Here is a 20,811-nt window from a genome sequence, read left to right as displayed (position 1 = left end):
AGTAGAGGAAACAAGGATAAGCCTACAGTTTTTTTGTTTGAATAGTTGAAATGAGGATAACTGTAAAAGGGACATATTGGGAGAAGTGATGGATGAAATCAAGGCCTGAAGGAGTGTATAAGCATAATGTGTTTGAGAAACTGCAAATAGGTCAGTATGGTTGGAGTTTATGGTGATCGGATAGGAAGAGAGAGTGGTGAGAAAGTAGGCTAAAAGGACAGGCATGAGAGAAAGACCCTATTTATCACCATAAAATGTCTGACTTTATCCAGTTAGTCTGGGAGCCACTAAAAGATTTTTTAAGTAAGAGAATGATTGATCAAATTCACATTTTAGAAAGATAACTAGCAGCAGCTATATAGACTTTGGATTGAAGATGAGAGATACTGGAAACCAGAAGACATTTTGAGTAACTTTCTGATTTTTAGGAGGCAGCATAGTACAGTAGAAAGAACATAAAGGGCTTTGGAGTCAGATGGACCCGAGTTCAAATCTTGGCATAGCAAATTACCATCTATTATGGGTTGTATTGTGTCCCCCTCCAACTTCAGATGTTGACGTCCTAACCCCCCAGTACCTCAGAGGTGACCTTATTTGGAAATATTGCAGATATAATTAGTTAAGATGTAATTAGTTAAGATAAGGTCATACTGGAGTATGGTAGGTTAATCCAATATGCCTGGTATCCTTATAAAAAGGGGAAATTTGGTTGTAGACATGCACACAGGGACAATGCCATCTGAATATGAAGGCATAGATCTACAAGTCAAGGAATGCCAAAAATTACCAGCAAGCCACTAGAACCTAGGGGAAAGGCATGGAACAGATTCTGCCTCATAGCCCTCAGAAGGAACAAACTCTGCTGACACCTTGATCTTGGACTTTTAGCCTTCAGAACTGTGAGATAATAAATTCCTGTTAAGCCACTCAATCGGTGGTACTTTGTTATGGCAGCCCTAGTAAAGGAATACACAATCTGTGTGACTTGGACAAATTACTTTATCTTGCTAATCCCTAGTATCCTCATCTGTAAAATGGGGATAATTGTGTCTACCTAATAAGGTGGTCACAAGGATGAAATGAAATGGCATTTGCAAAACACCTGGCACTGCATAAATTTATTTTACATTTGTGAGACACTAATGCTACAAGGAAAATGGGACATTTTTGAACATTTTTGGAAAGATTGACTACAACTGTAAGGGTCATGTGCAATACAACTTAAAGGAATAGGATGGACAAAATGATCTTGGAATCCTTATTTCCTGTTGGATTCCTTAGAGAGGAGCCCTGGGATTGTCTTGCATTCTGTGAAAATGCAGCTTCTTTTGGGATAGAACACTAGTACAAGAACCAAAAGCACTCTCCAAGGCAGGAAGGTTGAGGCTAACGAACATCCTGTGGTGTGGTAAAGTTGGGAAGGGAAGGAGGTGAACAAAGCTACAGAAGAATGGGCCAGATGCCTTAGGCCTCCAGGTTTCCCAGCACACTTCCTTAGGTAAAAGATTTAGGCTGGGGGTTGTCGTCTCCTCAGCTCCATGTTGGAAACCCAACAGAGGCCTCTCACCGGTCTCTGGAACGCCTAGTCTTTTCAAGCAGGGAGTCCATTGCCAAAGCAAACAATCCCAGCTCTACGATTGTGCTCTGGCTGGGGTAGGGGAGAACAAAGCTCCCTTTCTTTGCTTCCCCAACTCTATGGCTCCAGCCAAAGGCACTGTTTACACAATCTTCCCTGGTGAAGAATTTGTTCCTTTTCTCTCTAGGTTACAGCTGGAAAAGATTGACTCCCTCCTTGCCTGTTCCTTTTCCCCAGACCCCTGGACAAGAAAAGTGTCCAATACCTGAAGCCTCCCACCCTCAGAAGAGATGTCAGCACACTTAGGAGTAACTCCAGGCCCTTTTGTGATGTGACAGAGACCCTCAGTTTTAGCGGCATAAAGCCTGTCTGGCTGGGAAAGGGAGGCTGGCTGGAGCTATCAGGAGCCTCGCTTGTCTCCTTTCCAACTCTGTTTATTCCTCCCTCTCTCACTCCCCAGGGATTCCGAGGCTTTCCCAGGTCCATATCTAGGAGTGAATCAAATAATCAAAATCCAGGGCAGATTTAGGTTCCTTCTTTAAAAGGATGAAAACAATGTTTTCTAGTGGGAAATGTTTTCTGTAGTCTTTAGTTCACTAACTCCAGCAGCACATATGTTTCCCTCCAGCCCCAAAAACAAAAGCAAGAAGGAGAAAAGGAAGCCCCAGAGTGGTGGAGTCTAATTTTAGCACTGGCAGAGAGTCCCAGTGTTAAGTTACTCCTGGTAAATTGGTAACTAAGAAACAGAAGAGATAGAGACAATTTACAAGATCTGGGTCTCCAGCAAGAAGTTTTAAAATCAACTTTCATTTAATTCTATGACATCTCCAGGAGGCACATCTCAAGGAAATGTGCCTCTCATTTCACACAAGGGAAGGAAATTGAAGCACAAGAATTAACCAAAAGTGACTTGAACCCAGGATTCTGGGACTTTCAATTTGGTCAACTCCATAAGCCAAGTTGCTTTCTGAAAATTTTATGGGTCTTTGCACTGTACAAATTTTCCCTGAGCTAAATCCCCACTGGCTATCCTCCTGTTGTTAGGGGAGTTATGGGCTAGGTGTTTATTACCCTTTGCAGCTATGTTTTGGAAACTTAAAGTCCTTGCTCCAGCTGTTGGGAGATGTGGATGGAAAGGCCTTAGGGGTGCAAAGGGGATGCAAGTCTGTTAGGCTCAGGTATCACCCCTACACATACACAAACACCATCACCCCTCCCACCTCACCCCGCCACCAACCACCTTCCCCAGCGAGACCTGCAGAGTTGGTTTCTGAAAAAGCAGCTACACAGTTCCTGGAAGGCTCTAATCCACAATAGTTAAAAATATCCATCTTGGGGCCAGAGCTGAGCCAACTAAGCTGACCCTACCCAGAAAACCAGGAAATTACCCAGCAGTGGGTAAAATGAACACAAGGGTAGGCAAATGCTACCTATTCGCAAGATAACAACAGGGATGATAATTATAAGAAAAACAGATCCATCTCCTTCACTGAGAGATCTAAAAAACTGTCCAGATTTGTCTTTCCCTCTCCTTCAATGATATCCTGGCCCCCACACCTTGTGGTGTGGCATAATGCAAGGAGCTCTGGTCACGGGTTTCTATTCTGTTCTATTTAGAACTAAGTCATGATTCTTGAACAGGAGTCTTAGTTTTCTCATTTGTTAAAACGAGAAAAAAATATCTACTCCACACAAATGACATAGCTATAGTAAAAATAGTAAAAATAGCTATAGGCATACACTTTTTGTTTAAAGGCCTTTCCTGGACTTCCCTGGCGGTCCAGTGGTTAAGACTCCCCGCTTCCACCGCAGGGGGCACGGGTTCGATCCCTGGTCGGGGAACTAAGATCCTGCATGCCACACAGCCTTGCCAGAAAATTAAATAAATAAATAAAATAAAGGTCTTTCCTTATTTAGCCTTCCTGAGCTAGGTTAGAGTCAACACAGTTACGAGGCAGAGGGTCAGATAAGTCAAGTTTAGAGTTTCTTTTCAGTCCAAGATTCAGATGAAACTTCACTCCTTTTGCAGACTGGAAGATTGCACCTGTGTTAGCTTTCTATTGCTACATAACAAACTACACAAACTTAGTGGTTTAAAACAAATTCCATTTATTATCTTACTGTTCTGTAGATCATAAAATCCAAGCAGGCTTGATTCCATTTTCTGTTTAGGGTCTCCCAAATCCAAAGTCAAGGAAGGTGTTGACTGGTCTGGGCTCTTATCTAGAAGTTCTAAGGAAGAACCCATTTCCAAGCTTATTCAGGCTGTTGGCAGAATTCAGTTCCTTGCAGTTGTCGGACTGAGGTCGCATTTCCTTGCTGGCTGTTGGTTAGGGGGTCAATTTCAGCTCTTAGAGGCCACTTTCCAATCATTGCATACGGTCCCCTCCAACTTCAAAGCCAGTAATAGTGCATCGAATCTTTTCTTCAAATGTCTCTGATTTTTCCTTCTGCCACCAGTCTGAGAAAGCTCTTTGCTTTTAAGGGCCCATGTGATTAGATCAGGCCCATGCAGATAATCTCCCTATCGTAGTCAACTGTGCCATATATAACATAACCACAGGTGAAATAGCTCATCAAATTCACAGGTTAGGGATTAGAGCATAACATTTTTAGGGGATCATTTAAGAAATTCTGCCTGCCACAGCACTTATTCAAAAGATGAAAGGAAATGATCTCTTTTGGGGTTGGTGGGGGGAGCAAAGAAGGAAGTGGGAATAGACTATCGCTAACTAACCGTTTACACCAATAAGAGAAGCCAAGCGTTTGAGATGAGAGTCCTGACTCCATCCCTGGTATTCTATCCATTATATCTTCTGCCACCTCTTGAGTGGCTACTTTGGTCACAATGTCCTAACATAGTGCCTTGAGGTAAATGCTCAATAATAAAGACATTTTAAGAAATGCTTGGGGACTAAAAAAAAAAAAATCTTCCCATGTTTTAGTTTTTCCTCATTAAACAGTGTGAATACAAAGCTGTCCAAAGCTGTCCAAGAGTGTGTCCTAAGAATACATGTTGGAAAATGCGTATTTTTAGATATGGCTCAACTAAGTCAAAATTTCATTGCTCAAAACTTGTAGGACCAGGATAATATTCACTGTACTCCTCTTCCATTTTCTATTTCAGAATTCAACATGAATATTCCTTCACCTGATTTCTCTTCAATGGAGGTAAGACACAGAGCAGCCTCTAGGTTCCTGGGCACCAACTTAAGCTAAAGCACCAGGGCTGTTCCTGAGCAGCTTTTTCATCCTGATGACCTAAGAAGGCCTCAAACTAATAAATCCATCCTGAAAGGGAGGCTGGAATAGGGTTCCTCATTACTGCTGTTTAGCACGTAGATGATTTTCAAAGGACATGATTTTCTTCTAATTAGGATGACTAATTGAAGAAACTGAGGAGTAAGAAGAGGGAACCAACTATATGGGAAGAGAACCTAAAAAAAGAGTGGATATATGTACATTAGTATAATTGATTCACTTTGCTGTATGCCTGCAACTGACACAACATTGTAAATCAACTATACTCCAATAAAAATTAAAAAAAAAAAAAAAAGAAGAGGGAACAAAGACTCTCTGCCTTCAGCATCCCTGGGTCTTTTCCTCCAGATGCTTTATGGCCAGACTTGCCAACCATAAAAGAGGGAGAAACTGTGTATAAAATACCTGTAATAGGCTCTGAGCTTCATGGAGAATGGAAAGCAAATTATAATCAATATACATTGAACTTTCATGACACCATCCTTTCCAAATACCCAAGGTACCTCTGTGTGCATGCACATAATTCCTGGGATGAGAATTATTATCCCTATTTAATAGATGGGGAAAAACTGAGGTCCTAGAGTTATTGGTTAGTGATCTGACCATCATCACAATGGCCAGGAGTAGAAGAGAGATTAAACTAACATCTCCTAATTTCAAATCATGTGATCTTTTTGAAACTACAAGGACAAATAGATTTCATTCCATGTTATCAAAATTGGAAAGACCTTCAGAAGATTTGCTCTTGGACCCTCTCTACTAAAACATAGCATTCCTCTACCCCAAGTTGTTGGCAACTTGGGTTGCCAATAAATATCTCTTGGGGGGCTTCCCTGGTGGCGCAGTGGTTGAGAATCTGCCTGCTAATGCAGGGGAAACGGGTTCAAGCCCTGGTCTGGGAAGATCCCACACGCCGCGGAGCAACTAGGCCCGTGCACCACAACTACTGAGCCTGTGCGTCTGGAGCCTGTGCCCCGCAACAAGAGGGGCTGCGATAGTGAGAGGCCTGCGCACCACGATGAAGAGTGGCCCCCACTTGCCACAACTAGAGAAAGCCCTCGCACAGAAACGAAGACCCAACACAGCCAAAAATAAATTAATTAATTAATTAAAAAAAGAATCAATGTCTGATCATTGTTTAAAAAAAAAAAAGATCTCTTGGGACCTGAAACTAAGAGGATCCAGGTTGCCTTGACTCCTGAAGAAATTTGCTTCCAAGCTTCTTGCAGCACCATCTCATCATTTGCCTCAGAGAGAACAAGAACACGTGGAACACCAGGTGTGCTCTCTCCAAGCACCTGAGTTGTTAAGGAGTCAGCTAGATTCAATCCCAAAGAAAGGGCCAAGGGGAAAAATAAAACACAGATGACTCTGATCTGATGACTTGGTAAGGGGACTGGCAAGAGAGGCTCCTACCAGAGGTTCAAACTTAAATGAACAAAACAAAGAGGGCTATTCTTCATCTCCAAATATGTAGGTATCTTCCACCTACTCGTGTCTGGAGGAACTGTTCTTGTGAGGTCCACCTAGAGCCCCAAAGTCCAGGATATAGTTATTTGGGAATAGTATAGCAATCTAGAAGCCAATTGTGGATAGGACCCCATTCAACCCTTGATCACAATAGCAAAAGGGCAAGGGTGAATGATTTGGGGTGACCTGCTTCCCAAGCATCAGTTTACTCTGAGGTGAAGTCTCTGCCCTGGGCTTTTAGTCACTGACTGAACCAAAAGAAAATCTGTTGTGGTCATCTACATTAGCATGAAAGGACTTTAATTTATACACGACTTCAAGCATATGTAAGATAAGACTTAAAGTTTAGCCTTTAGAAAATAATAATCCTTTAGTTTATACTAACCCCACTGTCCAAAGTCCCTCTTGAGGCATTTTTAAGGGAAAAGGTTTATCTTTGTTTATTCTGCTCTTTCTTGCTTGCTTGGGAAAACAATGGTCACCAGCAACACTGCAAGAGTCCCACAAGACCAACAGTGTGGTAGTCTTACACCCTGGGCTACGAGACATGACCCTTGCTCTAGCTCCAGCTCTGCTAGTAAATGTTCCCAGGAGAATCCTTTGATCTCTGAGTCTGTTCCCTTGCTTGTGAAGTGAGCTGGTTGGTTCAGACGATTAAAAATTTGACCAAGATACTGCTGTGTCATGCTACATACTTCTAGGGATACAAGATGAATATGACATAGTCCCTGCCCCAAGAAGCTAACAATCTAACTTGGAAGATAAGGCACACATATGTGCACACATGTACACATAAACCCACAATTTATCATACACAGTAAACATTATAAAGGATGCAACATGCTCTACAGCCCTTTATATGGGTTAATGCTCACTTGACTGAAAGTGGATGGAAACCAGATGAAAGCTTCATGGAAGAAGAGGTAGCATTTAAGCTGTCTTTCAGGACAACAGGGAGTTTGAAAAAGAGGAAAGTGACCAAAGATTCAGGGAAAGAAAGCAGAGATGGACAAAGGGCAAGGCCTGTAGATACGTAAGGACAGTAAAGCAGGGAAAGTATTTGAAAAATGACAAATAGTCCACTTTGGGTAGAGTGTTTGGGAATAATAAAAAATAAAGCTGAGGAAGTTGAGTCAGACTGTTTTCAAATTGGTAAATGGCAAAACCAGTCCTATGCTTAAGGAGGATTAACCTGACAGTGGTTGGCAGAAGTAAATGCTAGAGGGTAGAGATGGGAGGCAGAAGGCCAATTAAGAGGTTATTGCAATAGACCAGGTGGGTGGCAATGAGGACCTCAGCCAGGAAAGTGGCAGTGGAAACAGAGAGCCAATTAGTCAAAATTTTAAACCAGCACTGTAAGTTGCTACTGACCCACTTCTCCAAGGTAACATGCCATCCCAGGTGAAGATTATTAAAAAGGAGCACTAATTTGAATAAAGCTTTCCCAAAATAGAGAATGAGGAATAAGTGAGCCCAGACCCATGCTGAGCTTAGAACCATCACCAACCTCCAGGCCTTATACGTTCACCAAGGCATTCAGCCAACTGTGGAAAAGAAATATACACAGGAGACTCAAGAAACATCTTTTTAATACAGTATCTATTTGTCTTCCTTCTGTCAAACCCTGAGCCAACCCCTTTCCCCAGGCTGCCTGGGGAGGTACAGGAAAAGGAACATACAGGGCAGACAAGACACGGGAGAAAGAACTATGGGAGGTGGAAACGGCTCCTTCACATGGCGAAGAGGATGAGAAAGGCCACCATCAGGCAAAAGAGTCCCATGGCTTCCGAGAGGGCAAAGCCCAGAATCGCGTAGGAGAATAGCTGTTGCTTCAGAGAAGGGTTCCTGGGGGAAGGGGAAGAGAAAAGACTGAATCTCTAGTCCGCACAAAGAAAAGGACAAACATTAAAGGTAGACTCAGGGAGAATCTATCTCAAGCTAACATCTTATGTAATGAGATGACAACATCATGCCCCAATTCTTGCTCTGATACATCAAGGGCTCTACAGAGATGAATAAGGGGAGTGGACAATCCAAAATTCTATAACATAGCCCAGGTACAAACATTACTGCCTCTACAGGATCACCCACATCTTCCTCATAACTTAAGACTCCTGGGTCTGGACACAACTATCCAGGGCTCAACCAGAATGGAAGAGGTATCTGGAGTGGCAGGGCCTATCAGACCAGTGTTTCCAAACTGCAAGCAGAACCCCAAAATACGAAATGTATAAATCTAAAGTGTAATAGTAAAGAAAGTGGGGGATTTGAAAGTCTTGATTGGTTTCCCCTTCATTCTCTAAGACAGTCTCCGGGGTATACCCTCAGAACCCTAGGGCTTTATGTAACACAATTAGAAAAACACTGTTCTTGTGGACAAGGGAGCCAGAGAGACAAATAACTTCTCTCATTTCAAAATAGTCAAAAGATTTTGGGCTACAAATGGTCTGTGAGGTTTAGATGATATGATTAAAAAATGGCATAAAGGCCTCCCAACTTTGAAAGTCAGTATATAATTTCTATTTCCCTTACTCTGTCACCTCTGGAAGCCTTGATGGATAAGCTAAAGCAACACCAGCTTTTAACAGAATTGTGGACATAGAAGTTTCTTATTTCATACAAATCCTAAAAAATAACCTCTTTCCCCAAGGACATTAAGAGAACTTGCAGGTCTCTAAAGGATTAATTTAGTTCTAACAGTGAGTTGCCCAGAGTTGGTGGGGACCAAATAGTCCCAAGTGTCAAGGAGCCACGGGGCTAGATGCAGAGGCAGTTTTCCCAGGAGTGACGGGGGAATTCCCAGGGATGGGGACAACGGCAGTGAAGCCACTATGCTGACTGAAGCTCTAGACTCGGGGGAGGGTGGGGGAACGGGATGGGGGCGATACTTTTTCTGTAAAGGGCCAGAGAGCAAATATTTTAGGCTTTGTGGGTCACATATGGTCTCTGTTACCTTTTTTATTTTCATGACCCTTTAAAAATGTAAAACCATTCTTAGCTCAGCTATACAAAACCAGGCTGTGGCCCAGATATGGACATCCTGCCTTAGTTTGATGACTCCTACTCTAAACCAAAGCTGTCCAACAGAACTTTCCAAAATGGTAGCCACTAGTCACATGTGGCTACTGAGCTACATTAAAAGTTACAAAATTTAAGTTTGTGTACTTTTAGTTAATTAAAATATACATTCAAGTAGCAACAGGTGGCTAGTGGCTACTGTATAGGATAGTGCAGCTCTAGAACCCCAGTCTCTGCCCAGACCTTTGGAAACATATCAGAGAGCCAATGGTGGGCCCATCTTACCTGGCATAACCAATGATGAGGCTCCCAAACACAGTCCCAATTCCAGCCCCAGAGCCAGCCACCCCTACTGTGGCAGCCCCAGCTCCAATGAACTTGGCGGCTGTGTCAATGTCCCTTGACATGGCACTGGTTTGGAAACTGCGGCTAGGAATAAGTGAGGTGGTCAGGGGACGTGGGGCTGCCAAGCTGCTGTGGCTCTGTGAAGAAGTAGGTAGAAAGTTTTTAGGAAACCCTTTTTTCGCTTTGGAAACTTTTGAACCATTTAAGCCCTTTATGCTATCAAATCCCACTCCTTCTCCCCCATACAGAAAATCTTTTAACTCCCTGGAAAACTCCCTAAAATGTTGCCAAGCAGAACTTTTAAATGCAAGAGGTGGACGTCAAATACCTTCAAGATTCAGGTACGGTCTAGAAATGTAAGACTGAAGCCCTAGCCTGTTCTTGATGCCTTGAGGAGATCATCTTCCTGGGACTAAATGCTCCCAACTCAAGTCAGTACACTAAGTCAAGTAATGGCAGTTATCAGCAGCACACATGGACATGCGCTGCCAGTGGCAGAAGCTGGAACATTAGGGTACCATATATGGAGTCCTCAGCACTCCCCCTACTGGTTCTGTCAGGTAACCCTCCCCACCCAACCCCCACCCCTCCCCCACAGGCCCAATTCCACTTACAACGAACCTCATCTGTCAGTGTCTCTGGTTGTTTCAGCACCACTGCAGACAGTGATCGGTTCAATAGTGGAGAGGTTCTCCTGATCTAGTGGGAATAACACAAGGCCAAGAAAGTCAAGGAAGGCTGTGGAGAGGAGTTGTAGAACCACCCCAAATTGTTACTCAGATGCCCCATTCATTCGCTAGAACTTAACTCAGAATCTCAAAAGAGAATCTGGAACTATTCTTTTACTTTTAAGCAAATTCTAGATTCAAGAACAGCACCATTTCTCTTGCTTCCTAGGCTTCTCCACTGATTTAAGGGAAGAAAGTCTACTTCCTTTTGGAAGGAATTACCTACCCTTGCTATACCCTTTTACAGGCCTTGAGAACGGGAAGAAATTTAAGCCTCAGAAGCATTTACTTCGCTCAGCAAGAAATCTATACATACACTGGTAATGGCCAGCCCATTAGAAGGAAGCCAATGACTGGAACATCTTTCCCTGAACACACCCTTCCGGAAAATAGGCACAAAAATCCATGCTGAAAATTTACCCCATCCTGGTAGCCTTTTCTAACTAACTCCAAGCCAGTGTCTCCAAAGCAGACAACATGGTGGTTAACAGCCAGGGCTTTAGTCTAATATAACTAGATTCAAATCTTAGCTCTATATCAGCTGTGTGATCTTAGGACAAGTCACTTAAATCTTTCTAAGTCTGTTTTCTCATCTATCAAATGGGAATAACATATCTCAGGCTTGATTTGAGGAGTAAATAAGATTATGTATACAAACTGGTAAACTCAGTGCCAGGCACAGTAAGTGCTCAATAAATAATACCTACTAACAGCATCACTCCTTTTCACTTACAAGTGAATGAACCAATTGCCTCCACTATCTAATAATTTTAATTTCTTCCATGCTGTTGCTTCTGAGTCAAATATTTTCCCAATGTGTATTTTAGCTTCCCACCCAAATTTAAGCTTCCAGAAGGAACTCCTAGCTATGGCTCTCTGACACTCAGGACAAGATCCTGTACACAGTGCATACTCAGTCCAACTTAGGCAATTTAACTCATGTTTACCATTTCTGGTGGGGTTCCAGTTTACAAGAACACAGAGTTTCAGGATAGGAATAACCTGATCTTAGCCTAGGTTCTCATTTATACTCTTCTTCTAATATAGTTGGATGAGAAGAATTAACTGGCCTTCATGGGACACGAAGCGGGGAATGCCTGTGAAGCATTCATTCTCTCCTGTCAGGCTAGCACAGCAAAGGGCCCAGCTGTGAAGAACAAGGTCTGAGAAGGAAAAGACAAGATGCCTCTCCTTAAAAACTTTCCTGGAAAAGGCAGGTACTCACCAAGGAGGAGGTGGAGATGAACTTGGTGCAAGCGTACATTTTCAGGGGCTGAAGGGCCGTGGCAGGAGAGCTGTAACTACAGAAGCAGCATTGTCAATATTGTCCTTGCTTACCAAAGGACATCCTTATTAGCAGAAAAGGTGCTCTGGAAAATTTAAATGGCCCAGAGAGCAGTGACTGACCTCAAGTCTCAGCAGAGATGGAATTAGAACCCTGAAGTCAGGATTTCCTCCACACAGCTTCTAAGATTTCCTTATAATCAAGTGACTTCTCCTGGTCTGAACAAGAAGCTCCTTGGTCCCAGCTTTAAGACCTGTTATCCCAGATTTCCCGTGGCACAGTGGTTAAGAATTCTCCTGCCAATGCAGGGGACACGGGTTCAAGTCCTGGTCCAGGAAGATCCCACATGCCGAAGAGCAACTAAGCCCGTGCGCTAAGCAACTAAGCCCTACTGAGCCTGTGCTCTAGAGCCCGCGAGCCACAACTAACTACTGAGCCCGTGTGCCACAACTACTGAAGCCCACGCACCTAGAGCCTGTGCTCCGCAACAGAGAAGCCACTGCAATGAGAAGCCCACGCACAACAAAGAGTAGCACCCGCTTGCCACAACTAGACAAAGCCTGCACGCCCCGCGAGGACCCAATGCAGCCAAAAATAAATTAAGTAATTGAGAGAGAGAGAGAAAAAAAAAAGACCTGTTATCCCTTTCCATAGCCTCATGCTGGGGTTGTCAGATGAATTTCCCCAGCATCTTTTGCCTAAGTTTCCCTCAGTCTCTTACTCAAAAGAAACTCTTCTCAAGGCTTCATTGCTTGGGCCTAAAAATGTTGCCCTTTAAAGACTCTTGGGGGAATTCCCTGGCGGTCCAGTAGTCAGGACTCTGAGCTTCCACCGCAGGGGGCACGGGTTCAATTGCTGGTCAGGGAACTAAGATCCCGCATGCCATGAGTTGTGGCCAAAAAAAATAAAAAATAAAAAAATAAAAAATGCATACTCTTGGGTCCCACCTTAGACTTTCCAGGTCAAGATCTCTGGGAATAAGGCCCAAGTACCCTCTATTTCAATGAAGCTTCTCAAATGATTCTTAGGTACATAGCATGTTCTTAAAACCAGTCTTGAAACTATGGTAGTGGTACAGCCAGGACTTGAACTCTTCTCACTCTTAATGCTTTCTAATATGCTACAGGTTGAAACACTCAGTGATTACTTAGGCCTGTTAAATGACACTTCCTTGAATAAGCTGGACTAATACTTGCCCAGACTACATTTCTGAATGCAGAATCTTAGTTACTTTTAGATTAATGGATGTCTTCAACTCTTGTCCTGTCTAGAACTCTGATTTCTGCCCATACCCTAACTCTAACCTAACTGTGCTGCCAGGCTATTCAGGTTTTCTTGGGTCAAAAATCCAAAATTTCTTTAAAGCTTTAAAAAAGGGAGGACTGTTTTTTTCCCAAGGCAACAAAACCTCAATATCATCATTTGTAAAATGTAGTTCTTAGGCGGATTAAATGAAATAACATATGGAAAGTGCCTGATGTGGCACTTGAAGGGAGCCTGCATGAAGTGGCGACCCCTCCGCTGGGCACCTAACCTTGGCCAAGTCTGCACTTGTTAATCAATATCACCTTGGGGTGGGCTTCCCTGGTGGCGCAGTGGTTGAGAATCTGCCTGCTACTGCAAGGGACATGGGTTCGAGCCCTGGTCTGGGAAGATCCCACATGCCAAGGAGTAACTAGGCCCGTGAGCCACAAATTACTGAGCCTGCGCGTCTGGAGCCTGTGCTCTGCAACAAGAGAGGCCGCGACAGTGAGAGGCCTGCGCACCGCGATGAAGAGTGGCCCCCGCTTGCCGCAACTAGAGAAAACCCTCGCACAGAAACGAAGACCCAACACAGCCATAAATAAATAAATAAATTTAAATTGTTAAAAAAAAAAAAAATCACCTTGGGCAACAGCACTACCCAGATTCATGGGTTTCTTCCGCAGTGTAGATGGGCCAAGGAGTTACAGGGCTGCTACTTAACTGTTCCCTTTCTTAACCTTCTTTTCCTCTCGAGGGCAGAGTCCGGGGACTCTCGGTAAACCCTTGACAGGAAAGCTGGCCGGTTGGCACTACCCCATGCTGGCCCCACCCCTTTTTAGGCCTCCTGCCTCTAACGGAAAACCTGTCAGCCCACGACTTGTGCTTTTCCCAACTTCACCGCAATGGAAGGAAAAGAACGGCGCTGAGAGACAATCAGTGGTTCCAAAGAAACCGGCCTCTTTTCTGCTATAGCTCTCCCAGGCCACAGTCTGAATGGAGGAGTGTTTTGGCTGTTCTGTTCATTTCTACCACTTTCAAGGTTTGCTTTTTAAATCGAGAGGTGCTGACTAGAGGGGGTGGTGTCTTGAGACGATCCACAATCTCCATTGCTCGGCACCTGAGGTCCTGGGGCCAAAAGTCTGGAGGTTTCAGAATAAGAAAGGCACGAGTCAGGATGAGAAGAGAAAACAGAGATAGGAGGGGAGAGTTTGGGGGTTGGGACAGCTCTGAAAGGGCAAGAGAATGAGAAAAGAGCGTTTGCAAAGGATGAGTCGGGACAGGTGAAATGAGTACCCTGGGATTTGACTTTCGCCAGCTCCAAGGCACGCTCGCTCCCCCAACCCACGAGACATCCAAGATGGCGCCAGGCCCGCGCGGTTGGAGGTCACCGGCACGCGGAAGGGGCAGCCCTAAGGCACGGGGATACGGGGTTAAGGGAGGGCGTGAGGACCCAGGTGGGAGCATGCAAGGTAAGGATCCCAGCGCATTGGCGCGAGGTGGTCGCCCCGCGCGCGTGCGCGGCGCAAGGCGGGAGCGAGGGCCCAAGGCCTTACCTGCTCCCAGGGCAGAGAAGACAAGAGAGAGGCGGGGAGAGGGCGGGAATAGCGAAAGGAAGGCTCTGCTCATGCGCGGCCCGGACCAACGAGTCGCTCTGCCAAGGATAGAGTGATTGCAAAGTTGAGGGTCGGTCCGGGCGCCACAGCGCCGCCTGCCAGCTCTGTGGCGACATCCGGCCAGTCATTCCACCTGGCGTTTGAGAGAAGAAACTGCAGGCGGAGCCGACCGTGTGCAGAAATGAGGGCACTCCGCAGTGTAAGTCGATCCGTAACGTGGCCTGCGGTTTGCTCCGCACGGTATTTGGGATCTTGGATTTGCTTCCCTTTTTCAAGCATGCGCAGTCACATTGAAAGAAAAAACCAAAGCAAAACACAAACAAATAAACAAAACTACCCAGAATTTCAGTGTTAAATAGCATGCAATCAAGATTGGGGTTCAGTGTCCAAACTATATCAGGAGGAAAATGAAGTCACGGGACTCCTGCCTTCTGTTGCCGCGGACCCTGGCTTTATGGATGGGAAACCCGTTCAACGGGCGAATAGTCAGCAAAATGCCCCAGCTGCCTCTAGTGGCTTCGCCTTTATTTCCCTCTCCTTTCTTATTCTAGTGATCAGCTAGAAGAAAACCAGCATCAGCGAACCAGAAGACACGGGCTAAAGATGATGAGGACTCAAGTGCCCTGACCCTAAGCCTTCTTTCCTGAGTCACGAGACAGTCAAGGAATAATGGGCATCAGTGACCTGAGGTGAGGTTGCGAGATCACGCCAGGCATGCCTGTGCCTCCGCCCAGGTTTTATTTACACGAGTTGAGATAAGCAGCCCCCCGAGGAGGTGCTCTTATGGAGGCCCCTCGGCTTCTCCCTCGTGTCCTTTTGCTCGTCCTTTCCCCAATGGGAGGAAGTAGGGGGCTTCCTGGCCCTCACCTCTTATTCTTGGCCGCTTTATCTCCCATATAGGGTCTGACCGGCCCCTTTGGAGAGAGGGCAGTACCCACGTCCCCTCATGTCCAAACCTCGGCCGTCCAGGCGTCGTGTTTGAACGCAGCACAAGAAAGACAGGGAAAGCTCACCAAACCCCCATAAAAAATAAAAAATAAAAAGAAGGCCGCGGCTGTAAATAAAGCCAAATCCGCCACCCTCTGAGGGGCCGTTTGTCCTCCCCTCCTTGGCCCCGTCCTTCCCGCCGCCCCCTCCCGGCTCCCGGGCCCCGCGGCGCCCCGGCCCCGAGCTCCTCCATTTAATCGGATTTGGGAGAAGGGGAGGATAAATCACGGCAGCAGCTTTACGGTCCCGGAGGAGAGGCGAGCCGCAGCCAGGCACACCCCGGCCGGCGATAAAAACCGCCGCTGAAAGCCCACGGAGCAATTTCCCGGGACCCCGAGCGACGCCATTACAGGAATGTAATTTTGCCCGGATGAGGCCCCGAGTTTAATTATCCTCGCGGAGGAATTTCAATGCGGCCAATCCATCTTGCAGGCGGGCGGCAGAGGGATTTATATGGGCCTGTTATTTCACACCGATCCTCCATCTGCATTTTTATGGCCCTGAACTCCTGAAAGGGAGGGGAAGGAGTGGGGAGAAATCGTAGAAGCAGGCGAGGAGAGACGGGTGAGAGACTTCCCGCCTTTCCTAAATCCATGATCCCAGGCCGATGAGGATTCTCACTGGTTCCCCTGAAATGCCCAGATCTCCCTCCAGTTCCAGTTGTTGACTTGGGGTGGGGTTGGGGGTAGGTGAGGAACGGAGCTGGTATCCTTGGGAATCAATCAACAGGTATTTACCAAGTACCAAGCGGTGCCAGGCACAGGGTAAGATGCTCAGAGGAGAAAGGGAAGACGCTAGCAAGAATATCTCCTCAAGTCCCCAGACACCCCCACCCCGCCCACACTGAATGCCTTTTAGCTCTCGGCTTCATATCCTCCGAGGCAAAAAGTCCACAGTTCTTAAGAGGCACCACCACCAACCGGTTGTTGCAGCTGTTTATTGCGACAATTTAGACCACGCTCAGATATAGCTAACAATCCAAAGGAGAATTGGAGAAGGGGCCCGTGGCACTGTCGGCAATGTTTATTTCTCCCTTACCTCCCTGCAGTGGTGGGTTCTGGATTCACATACCTGGTTTCCCAAATCGCTGTGTGACCTTGGGCAAGCTGTTTAATCCCTCTATATCGATCTTTTTTTATGTAAGTTGGGAATAATAATACTGCCTACTCGGCAGCAAATATTGGGATAATATACGTGAAGCTTTTAGCAAGGGGCTTGGAACTCAGTAAGAGTTCAATAAATGCTAGTAATAGTAATAATAATAATAGTTTTTTGGTTGGTAGTAGTAGTAGTGTTATAGTTGGGAGCATTGCAGCTCAATTCTGCTCTGCTCCCTAGAGACTTTATTGCAAGCTTCTTGCAATGATAGCTCCTGAAAGAGACTCAACTATCACTTACTGAACTTTTTTACCTACGTAAATCACACAAAAGAAGTTATTTGACAGGTTAGTGGGTGGAGATCTGTGGGGAGGGCTGAGGATCCTGGGGGCTATTGCTACCAGGTTCGAAAATAGAAATTAAATCGGTAGGCATGAGACTACAAAAAGTGGTTGGAGGTATGTGTGGAGGGGTGAATTTGAAGACAACAAAATATGATCCAAGAGAGCATTAGCTAAGGGTCTAGGGATCTTCTTAACTAAGGGTGTGGGAAAGGGTCCTTCCTTCACTTCACTGAGGGATAACTGGGGTCCAGGAAGGAAAGGGTGTGGAGCCAGAACTATCCTTTCCAATCAATCCCTTTCTTTTCCTACCAGACCATGTAACAAGGTTGGCCTGATTGGCCAGTTTTTCTAATAACTGTTAGTGGCAGATTCTGACTGGGTAGCAGCCTCCCTGCACGGTGATGAAGAAATGAGATTGATATTTTCTTTCTTAGGATTGGTTAACAACCCTCAGGGGGGGCCAGAGACTCATTTTAATTGACTGGATAGGCTAGGAGGGAGGTCCAGCACCTCTTGTGTAGAAATTCTGAGAGTTCTTTTCCACAAAGGTCACCAAGAAAGAGTCTTGATTGGCTTATGCATGTTTGTCTTTGGACTGGAAACACAATAGCTTAGAGAAGAAAAATCAGGAAGAATCATGCAGGCATGCTACAGTTCAGTTTGAAACCCAAACAGAGAGAGGGATTCATAGAGAAACAGAAGAGTGATAAAAAGAGGGAGACTAGGACACAGAGAAACGAAAGAAAAAAATCGCCAGAGAAAAGAGGAAGGATTTGAATAATTTGTTTTTCATTCCTGATGGTTTAAGAAGAGGCTACTTTGTGACGCATTTTGCTAGATGCACATGTTGCCAGATGCACGGAAAGAACAGCTGTCTTGGAGGCAGGAGACTAGGAATCTGATCCCAGCCCTGCTACTAACTAGCTGAGTAACTATGCAAGTTACTTCATCTCTCAAAGTTTCAGTGTCCTCATTTGGAAAAATGAGGGGGAGAAGTAGGTGATCCCTAAGGTTCCATCCAATATTAACTTTCTAGCATTCTCTTTCTGACAAACAGTCAGTTTTGTACAAGTTGAAGCGGTAACTTTGCACTGCCAATAAGGACTATTCTTGGGTCCTGTGCTCCTCTTTTTATTTGTACTTGTTAATTATAAGCTTCTGGGGCTGGTGGGCACTGACTGATGGATTTTTCTACTTTCTCTTGCTAAATCAGTTCCCCAGGACAGCATGACAGTGAGCCATCAGTAAGCCTCCCTACTCCTGGAGAAAGAAAACAGTAGATGGAGGAAGAAAAAGGGTCATTAGTATCCAGGATTGCAAGAGAGGGATCAGTGGGAGGGTTGGTGACAGAAGGATGGCCAAACAAGTTTTTGCTGGGAAGAACCTAGACAAAACAGAAAATAAAAGTCATTGTGATATGTTGTGAAGAGCTAAGGCCAGTAAGTTAGAGATCTGAATCTAGATTTGGGACTATTCTTTTTTATTTATTTATTTATTTATTTATTATTTTTGGCTGTGTTGGGTCACTGTTGCTGCGCGCGTGCTTTCTCTAGTTGCGGTGAGCAGGGGCTACTCTTCGTTGTGGTGGGCAGGCTTCTCATTGCGGTGGCTTCTCTTGTTGCGGGGCATGGGCTCTAGGCGCACGGGCTTCAGCAGTTGTGGCTCGCCGGCTCTAGAGCGCAGGCTCAGTAGTTGTGGTGCGCAGGCTTAGTTGCTGCACGGCATGTGGGATCTTCCCGGATCAGGGCTCGAACCTGTGTCCCCTACATTGGCAGGCGGATTCTTGACCATTGCACCACCAGGGAAGTCCCTAGATTTGGGATTATTCTTAATTAATTATGTGACTGAGAAAATCACTTCACCTCTCCGGACTTCAGTTTTCTCAACTGCAACTTGTAGGAAAACACTAGATGATTACTGAATTCTCTTTCAGCTTTAAATATAAATGACATAGATCTATTCTTCCTGGTTTGCCCTTGTCTCCTGTGACTTCAAGTAATCAACCAATATTAACTGAGCATCTACTGTACTATGTGTACTCGAGTTATTGTACTACATATTGTGAAAGGGAATAAAAAAGGAGAAAGGACAATCCCTTGTCTTTATAAATTTATAATCAGTAGGAAAGACATATACATATATAACTATAATATGCAGCAAGATTTAATAGGTTATATGGGTTATAGGAGTTGAGGAAGCAGTATGACTTCCAGCTAGAATGATCCAGGGGGCACCATGATTAAAAAGTAGGTTTTATTCTTCTGTTAAAAAAAATTGCATTCTTTTATGAATCACATAAAGGAATGCAATTAATGCATATCATTTATTCAACAGATATTTTTGGAGATCCTACTACGTGCCAGGCGCTGTTCTGGGTGCTGGAAACACAGAAGTGAATAAAATATGACAAAAATCCTTGCCTCCTCAGAACTGACATTTTATATAAAGTATGAAGCATAATAATAAAATGGACATCCATTAAACAACCCCCAGTTTAAGAAAAGAAAAAAATTACTAATACCACTGAGGGAGGACTTCCCTGGTTGTCCAGTGGTTAATAATCCGCCTTCCAATGCAGGGGATGAGGGTTCAACCCCTGGTCGGGGAACTAAGATCCCACATGACGCAGGGCAACTAAGCCTGCGCACTCAAGAGCGCAGGCCACAACTAGAGAGAAGCCTGCGAGCCACAGCGACGAACCCGCGTGCGGCAACTAAGACCCGACGCAGCCAAAAAAAAAAAAAAAAAAAAATACCACCGAGGGGCCCCGCATGCATCTCTCCTATAGTAATCCTTTAATTTTATGTTTATCATTTCAAGATTTTTCCTCAAATTTTTACCATATTGCTTATTTTGGTCTTTTTTTTTTCTACCATTCTAAAAGTGATATAATGTTGTTTGTATACTTCTTTACTTGCTCATTTCACTCAACATTATGTTTCTAAGATTCATTCAAGCTTATGTAGGTAGCTATAGTTTATTCATTTTCATTGATGTATAATAGCCCACCAATTTGTTGATTAATTCCCCTGTTAATGAGTATTTAGGATTGTTTCCAGCTTTTTACCATTACAAACAATGCTGCTCAGAGCATTTCTCCTGGTATACATAGGCAAGAGTTTCTTCAGGATACATATATATGAATTGCTGGGTTGTAGCATATGAATTTTTCAACTTTTCTGGATAATGGCAAACTATTTTCCAATATAAGAGTTTATAAGAGTTTTGGTTGCTACCCTATCCTTACCAGCTTTGGTATTTAGTCAATCTGTTGGATGTAAAATGGTGGTTTGAATTTATATTTAATTATATTTGCCTGATTATTCGCAAGGTTGAGCATCTTTTCATATATTTATTGGCCACTCATGCTTCTTTTTCTGTGAAGTGCCTATTCATGTATGTCTTTTGCCTATTTTCCTGTTGGGTTATTTGTCACGTCCCTATGGATTTTAAGGAATTAACAAATATATGTAGCCTAGTATTGATTCTTTGTCAGTGGCAGCTATCTACTTCCAGTTTTTAGAGGGGTTGGGATTTTAGTAGAGGCTTAAAGGATGGATGATTTCAGTTCCAGCTCAGACTCTTCAATTAGTTGGATTAACTAATTCTTAATTAATTCATCAAATATTTATTGAATGTCTAGCCAGACATCATGCCAGACTCTGAGAATACAAACATATCCCACATTTGCTCACCCCTTAACCACTTCCAAGATCTAGCTGGGTCCAAGTCACTGACATCTCCTGCTGGACCACTACAATGGCCTCCTAGCTGTTCTACCTATTCCAGTTTAGTCTTGCCAAGGTCTGCTCTCCACCCAATAAGTAGCTAAAGTGATCTT

The 20,811-nt window shown here is 44.4% G+C and overlaps 1 protein-coding gene and 1 long non-coding RNA gene across 5 annotated transcripts in view; one reads left to right on the top strand and one right to left on the bottom strand.

Moving 5' to 3' along the window:
- Window positions 1-7,879: 7,879 nt before the first annotated feature.
- Window positions 7,880-14,672, bottom strand: ATP5MC2 (ATP synthase membrane subunit c locus 2). 3 transcript variants are annotated; one of them, XM_082422381.1, is made up of 6 exons: window positions 14,222-14,314; window positions 11,806-11,979; window positions 11,624-11,693; window positions 10,292-10,369; window positions 9,611-9,807; window positions 7,880-8,152 (listed from the first exon to the last, which is right to left on the bottom strand). In XM_082422381.1, exons 3-6 carry the CDS (start codon window positions 11,660-11,662, stop codon window positions 8,038-8,040), a joined length of 429 nt encoding a protein of 142 aa, XP_082278507.1. In that variant the 5' UTR covers window positions 11,663-11,693; window positions 11,806-11,979; window positions 14,222-14,314; the 3' UTR covers window positions 7,880-8,037. The 3 variants fall into 3 exon arrangements, with proteins under 3 accessions (XP_082278507.1, XP_082278506.1, XP_082278508.1); XM_082422380.1 differs by lacking the exons at window positions 11,806-11,979; window positions 14,222-14,314 and adding an exon at window positions 14,482-14,672; XM_082422382.1 differs by lacking the exons at window positions 11,806-11,979; window positions 14,222-14,314 and having other exon boundaries at window positions 10,285-10,369; window positions 11,624-11,650.
- A 17-nt stretch (window positions 14,673-14,689) lies between these two features.
- Window positions 14,690-20,811, top strand: part of LOC309641825 — a 207,726-nt gene continuing 201,604 nt past the window's right edge. The window contains exons 1-2 of one of the 2 annotated variants that reach the window (XR_014252772.1): window positions 14,690-14,740; window positions 15,093-15,230. This is a non-coding gene — a long non-coding RNA (uncharacterized lncRNA). Of the gene's footprint in view, window positions 14,741-14,772; window positions 15,231-20,811 lie in introns of those variants that run through there. The other variant, XR_014252773.1, reaches the window with a different exon arrangement.

This window comes from Balaenoptera physalus (genome assembly GCF_965194825.1).
Source record: "Balaenoptera physalus genome assembly, chromosome: 13".
NCBI lineage: Eukaryota > Metazoa > Chordata > Mammalia > Artiodactyla > Balaenopteridae > Balaenoptera > Balaenoptera physalus.
The sequence above is the reverse complement of the archived record's forward strand: the minus strand, read 5'-3'. Positions and strand labels throughout refer to the sequence as shown.

What these genes read in the sequence shown, in the direction of transcription:
- ATP5MC2 (XM_082422380.1), bottom strand. Translation starts at nt 14,669, where the DNA reads ATGACTGGCCGGATGTCGCCACAGAGCTGGCAGGCGGCGCTGTGGCGC. An exon ending in CTTCTCTGCCCTGGGAGCAG is followed by an intron (nt 11,694 to 14,481) that starts GTAAGGCCTTGG and finishes CTGTAGTTACAG; the next exon opens with CTCTCCTGCCACGGCCCTTC. An exon ending in CTCATCATTGGTTATGCCAG is followed by an intron (nt 8,153 to 9,610) that starts GTAAGATGGGCC and finishes CCCTTCCCCCAG; the next exon opens with GAACCCTTCTCTGAAGCAAC.